The 6517-nt window shown below is 40.6% G+C and overlaps 1 protein-coding gene across 3 annotated transcripts in view; it reads right to left on the minus strand.

Annotated features, from left to right (window-relative positions):
• ttc28 (tetratricopeptide repeat domain 28) overlaps window positions 1-6517 on the minus strand; it is a 115530-nt gene that overhangs the window by 108322 nt on the left and 691 nt on the right. For all 3 annotated transcript variants that reach the window (XM_017307991.1, XM_017307990.1, XM_008423306.2), the window contains exon 2: window positions 2261-2626. In XM_017307991.1, coding sequence (XP_017163480.1) covers window positions 2261-2626 — 366 coding nt within the window. The remainder of the gene's footprint in view (window positions 1-2260; window positions 2627-6517) is intronic.

Raw genomic sequence — 6517 nt, forward strand, 5'->3', positions numbered from 1 at the left:
TATATATTGCTTTTACTTATTGGTTGAAGTATCTCTGAAAACCAGAACATAAAAAAAATTCTTACATTTTTTTTCTAATTGTATTGTGACGCCCCCATTGGGGAGCACCCAGTTGGCTCAGCTATTTTGCAAAAAAGAGAACAAAAAGATAAATTTCAGTTTCTAGATGCTGCAGAGACTTCCCCTGAAAGACTCACAGCTCTATCTGGGGTGAAAGGCTGTTCGAAGCGCCTAATTCAGGTTTTCTGTAAACTAACACTTCTTCACCTGTGAGCTGACAAATTGAACAGAAAGTTTCACTTTCTCTATGAGCTTACCTATCTAAAAAGAAAAAAAAAGAACCTGCTCGGTCTTCAAAAGTACCAAACAATAAAAAATACAGACAGAGTGTGCGTGTGTGTGTGCGTGCGTGCGCGCACATGTGTGTAGACGACAGCAAACAGCCTGGTCGGTGTAAGCATATAAAAACTTCTCAGTCAAAGGAAAGGCTTTCGCTCTTGCATCAAGTTTTACTTGTGTGGTTTAGCTTCATTTGAATCACAAAGAAACAAAAAGGCTTTCTCGAAAATCTTCGCATCGGATGAACGAAACGAAAACAACATCGAAATGCAAAGAAGCGCTGCCAGCCTGCCTGCGCGCTGTTGTTATCCAGATAAGCACCCAAACTTCAGCGACTTCTGACCGACGACTCCACTCCGTTCCCATGACCGAGTCGCTCCATTTATGTGTGTGTGAGTGTGTGTGTGTGTGTGTGTGTGTGTGTGTGTGCGTGCGTGCGTGCGTGTGTGCGTGTGTGTGTGTGTGTGCGTGGGTGTGTGTGCGTGTGTATGTATGTGTGTGTGTGTGGGCGTGTGTGTGTGTTGGGGGGAGAAGGGGTGTATGCGTGTGTGTGTGTGTGTGTGTGTGTGTGTGCATGTGTGTGAGATTCAGATAATGCGTGTTTGAGAGTGCTGTGCCAACAGACAAGTCAGTGGGGGCAGCAATGGGACAAACTGTGGGAAGAAAACACAGAAGAAGAAAAGGAGGAGAGAAGAAAGCAAAGATGGCCGACTGAAGGGTAGAAAGAAGGAAGTGAAGCAGAAAGATTCTCTCTTTCTGGTAGTTCATCGGTTCTGACCTTAGCTTTGACCCAAAGCGAATGCTGCAGTGAGCTCACAGCAATGACACTGCCATTATGCAGACACACACACACACACACACACATACATGCATACTCTCTCTCACACACACACACAGGAATGCTGCTTCTGGTATTGTCTTTAAGTACCAAACTCAGGCCAAGGCCTCGCCAGGGTTTCCAAAACAAAATAACAGCCGTGCAAAGCTATCTCACACTTGCACACAAACACACACATCAACACACTGCTCAGATACACACCCAAACACCACTTCCGTCCATTCTCTCTCACTGTGAAAGGAAGCGGAGCGGAGCTGGCTGGGAACCAGCTGTCCCGACAGAGGTAGTCCTCCGACTGCCCACTTTCCTCTCTGAAAGGACTTGAAGGTCTCAGAGTATATTCTCTGACTTTCCACTGTTTAGATGCAAGCGACCACTTCAAGCCTTTGGGGGAAGAGAGAAGCAATTCATGCGGTCTAAATCTGGTTTTTTTCAAGCGAGTGGTTTGATTTAGGGCCATTACTATAGACGCATCATTAACACAAAGCTCTAAAATAAAAATACTTACTTTGGCCAAGTAGTTTTTATTTAAAACAGCTTTCCAACCAGCTGAATCAAATGACTGAATTACCTTTTCAACATGTCATCTAGTTTGGCAAAAGCTGCCTCTCCAGGACGACGGTCAGAGACGCCTGCTCTAGAGACATTCCCTAACGGACTGGTGGCTGTAACCGAGCTAAATGCAGTTCCACGCAGTATTCACTCAGGATGGCTGCATGCAAATGTGTGAGACGCTTTAAAAAAAAAACTCCAGACAAAAAATTGGTTTCCAGTCACAATTACACACTACTTTGCGTTGGTTTATCACAAATAACACGTTTACAAGGCATCGTAAAAGCACAGCTAGAGCTGACCACATCCCACAAGTTGCGGACGTTTAACTTTTATTTGAGCAACATTTTACGCTGGTGTACCGAAGACGATTAGCGCCAAGAAATAAAAATAATTATGACATTTGATCTCAGGAGATCATTGTTCTTCTTCCTCCAACTTGACCATTATTTACACTTTTAAATCCAATTAGTCTGCTCAACCGACAACTACAATTAAAGCAGTAAGGTCATCAAAGGTCAAACTTCTTACCTTGGGCCATTTGGGGTTAATTAGACGGGCTTTGATTGCGTCGTCCAGAGCCTTGCCATGCTGTCCCAGTTTGAGGTAGGCCGCAGACCGGTTGCTGTACAGGATGCAGTTTTGCGGGTCCGCGGTGAGGGCCTCGGTGTAGAGACGTACAGCCAGCGCAAACTCCCCCTGCTGACAGGCCTGGTTACTGCGGCGCACACGTTCCAAGAACTCAGCTTTGCTCAAGGCGGCTGGACCGCTGGAGCCGGAAATCCGATCCAGCCTTTTCCCGACTTGGGCCGAGGGGATCCCGGGAGATGAAGAGCGAGAGGATGAGGTGGAAGGGTTGGTGGCTCTGCTGGCGGTGCGAGAGCCAAAAAGGGAGAACTGTGGAGAAGACAGAGGAGGAAGAGGAATGGGACATGGTTAGCAAGAAAAAGCAACATATTTCTGGGTCTATTAATAAAAAACATCATCAAAATTACTTGTGTGTTTTTTTTTTAAATAACTGCGTTACATTGAGTAGCTGTCTTATTCAATTATTGAGATAACTTGGTCCCGTTACAGTTGTCGTACCACCAGGCTAATAGCTAAATGATCTTCATCAGACAACTGTCCGATATATTCCCATATGGTCTAATCAAAATCTTGCAGAAATCATATTTGTAAAAAAAACTACTACTCTGAACAACATATTCAAAACCATATAATTTACATCTGAATCATCAGATATTTGCGACTGTGTATTAGGGCCACTGTAGGAAATAAAATCTTAATTTCCTGCAAAAAACTCAGAAATTTTGGAGGAAATTAAGCCCAGAAATTTTCTAGAAAAAAAACTAAAAATAATCTAAAAATTTCATCATTTTTTTCTTGAAAATTTTTTATTTCTCAAACTCAGAAATGTCCTTGTTTTTTCCTAGAAAATGTCTGAGAAGTTTTGGTGGAAATGTACTCCATGTTAAAAAAAATACATATTTTTTTATCTACAATGGTCATCGTACACCATCGTAAAAATTTAATCTAGCATATTTTATTTCTTTATTATTGGATTCAAATAACATTTGTTTTAAAATGCTCAATAGGCCAATTGACGTTGATCTGCATGTCATTAAACATGGAGGTCATTTTTCTTTAGTTGGGTCTAAAGAAAAACAAAGAATATCTGAGAACTGACTGAGGAACAATCTGATGCAGTGAGATCTGGACTCACTGGACTCAAGGATTTTAGAAACTATTCCATTATCTAATGATGCTTCATAAAACAGACATTTGAGAAGTAATAACTGATTTAAGTGTAATTTTCCAGTATTTGAAGTCGTCACTTGAAGAATATTGTCAGTCAATTACATTTTCACAGACACAAAAAAATAAATTATTGAAGATGGAAAGATACCCAAAATAACAGCAAACAGTAGCTGCCTCATATGAATTTTATGATACAGTGAAAAACTCCTGCTTTCACATCTCTGTCCTGCTGTAACCACTTCAACTCTTCAGGAAGACGCGGGGGGAAAAAAGTGACAAAGTCAAAGTGGGTTCTGCTCTTATTCCCGTCGCCACGGCTGCTGAAACTTGGGCTCAAATGTTCTCACTACGGCCGAGAGCGAGGCGCTTCCGCAGAGCTGCCTCCCTCTGATCTGGTGTTTCCAAATCTGGGCCTTCACCAGAGCTTACACCAAGGCCGTCATTATCTCTCTACAAATCGCCACAGGCACACACACATGCACACGCACACACACGAGCTAAAGGGATTCCTAAACCATCAAAATGCATCAGCCAACATTGTTGACGAAGACGCCAGAAAACTTGAAGTGGTACTTAAGATTTACTTGAAATAGACCAGAGGCATTTGTCACTCTCATGTTTCTGATACGAGTGAAGCATCTACTCCGTGGAGGTTTTCATCGTTTTAAACAAGTCTGTTTATCCATCTCCACTTATTTCAATGGGTTTTATTTCTAAGAGCAAACCGGGATGACTGTGGCATCAAACTAAACATCGCTGCCTGGAAATCAACAACCTCTTTTGTTTGTTTTTTTTTGTCATAATATCTTTATTGAAGTTGCACTTATTTAGAACTGCTACAAAATAACAATGCAAGGTGAAAAAATGCAAGGTCCATAAAAATAAATCATTTTTAGCTAACAGGAAAAAATACTTTTCTTTTAATAAATGACAGAGGTAGATTACATCTAGAATGTATTATTCATCGTTTTAGTTTTGGTCCATCATTCTCATCAGTTATTAATCTGTCTGAAAGACAGAACAAAAAAACATGTATATATGTGTGTGTGCGCATATAGTTGTAAAAAAACTTTAGTCAACACTTTGGTCAACTGTAATATTTTTAATAGATGAGATTAATATGGATTAGATTCCATTTTGCGTTTGTACCCCCCCGAACCCCATCTTTTTTTTTTTTTTTGATAATTGGAAAATTTAAAAGAGTAGTTTCTTTTGGGCTTTTCACAGGTGTGAAGTGTTGACGAAAGAGAAGCTGCGTGGCTAAACAAGTTAGCTTGTTTGCCACTGTTCCCTTCACATTATTTGTTTTAAGTAGAGCTGTCCCGATCCCACATTGATATCGGAAATTGGTCTGGAAAACAGCCAGAAAAACAGAATCGGATCTATAATCTCTGATATACGCAAGCTGATAGAAGCACTCTGCTCCAGCATTTAGTCCATCCCAGAATTTAGTCTGCTCCTGCATTTCTATCCAGCCGTGCTTGTACCCTGAACACAGACCCATTGGTTGATAATGGTTGGGTCAGTTGTTGTTGACTATTGTTCTCTGCTTGATTAGTATCACTAGATCAACTATTTCCTAACATTCCACACAGCAAAATACGTAACAAAAGTGTGTATGATTCTTGCTGTTATCTTATCTGGCCAATATCGGTATCGGTCAACACTCAAAGCAGCGATATCGGTAATGTCGTATTGGAACACCCCTAATTTTAAATACATAATCAAGCACAAAACAGCATCATCTGATGAATGAGTTTTGTGTTAGCTGGTCAGTACTGTACACACGCACACACACGGTCAGGTGAGAAGAAAAAAGACTCAACAAGACACTCAGCAGGATAAATCTATAGTTGTATAAATATCCCTGCATGTTGCATTTGCTCCATAACACAGAGCATATTTCAGCAGACACACAGATGATCAAAGTCAGTAGAGCAGCACTGCAACAGGAACACAGCATGAATATCCTGCTCAGTCCTTCCAAGACTGCTGGCAAACACACGCGTCCCCCTGTCGTCCTGTCTTACTATTCACTGCCCCCAAACTCTGTCCGGGTCAAAGGGAGGACATTTCTGAAGAACACCACCAATATGAGGAGCAAAAACTCCATAGCTGAAAGAATGACTGCTCCACCTGAATATGATCACTAATCTTCTAATTTAAGATTAAGAAGTATCAAACAGGCTGGTGGCCGAATAAGAAATTTAAAAAAATAATGTTTTTATTCTTACTATAATTTGTCTTCCACGCCATATAATACTGTCCCCACCTTATTTCACATTGGGATGCATGTTCACAATGATCAGTGTTAGCTTTTTAAAAACTATTACTATTTGTTGGCTAGCCAAAACGTTACCAAAAAGTTCCCAAGTAACTTTTTGGTACTTGGGAAAAAAGTACCCAAGTACTTGGGTACCCAACATTTTTGGTTGTTATAAAAATGCTGTATATATATCAAATATGACTTAAAAGATATTTGACTTCATAATTTGACGCCCTGAATTGGGCCTTTCTGCTCTTTCTGAAACTCTGCCTCCAGGAAGTCATCACCACATGGCTCCTTTATTAACCCTTTAAAAACATTTTTACCAACTTCAGACTGAGAAGTCGCTTGTATAATAAGCTCAGCAGATGCACAGTTCCACAAGATGTTTGCTAATCGGTTCTGGCTAGTTTGAAGGAGCAGAATGGGGGCACGGTGGGGGAGTACTGCTCTGAAGCTTAGATTTTCCACTCAACAGGTACAAACCTCTGACAGGGGTCTCCAACACAGTGCCTGTTCAAAATCCCATAAATGATTAAGTGATGTAAAAAAATAAACTGTCAGTTTGGCAGCCCTTTGTATCACCAAGTACTCATGAAGACCCTCATTAGCAAAACGTTTGGTGACTCATGCTCCAAATTATCACAACAGAATTTCTACATGAAAAAACTGATTCTAAATATATTTAAATGAGCACATTTAAAATATAAAAATAATGTTATTCATGAAACAATTTTTGTTACCAAGCGGTCCATATATATATA

This window comes from Poecilia reticulata, linkage group LG12 (assembly GCF_000633615.1).
Source record: "Poecilia reticulata strain Guanapo linkage group LG12, Guppy_female_1.0+MT, whole genome shotgun sequence".
Classification (NCBI taxonomy): Eukaryota; Metazoa; Chordata; class Actinopteri; order Cyprinodontiformes; family Poeciliidae; genus Poecilia; species Poecilia reticulata.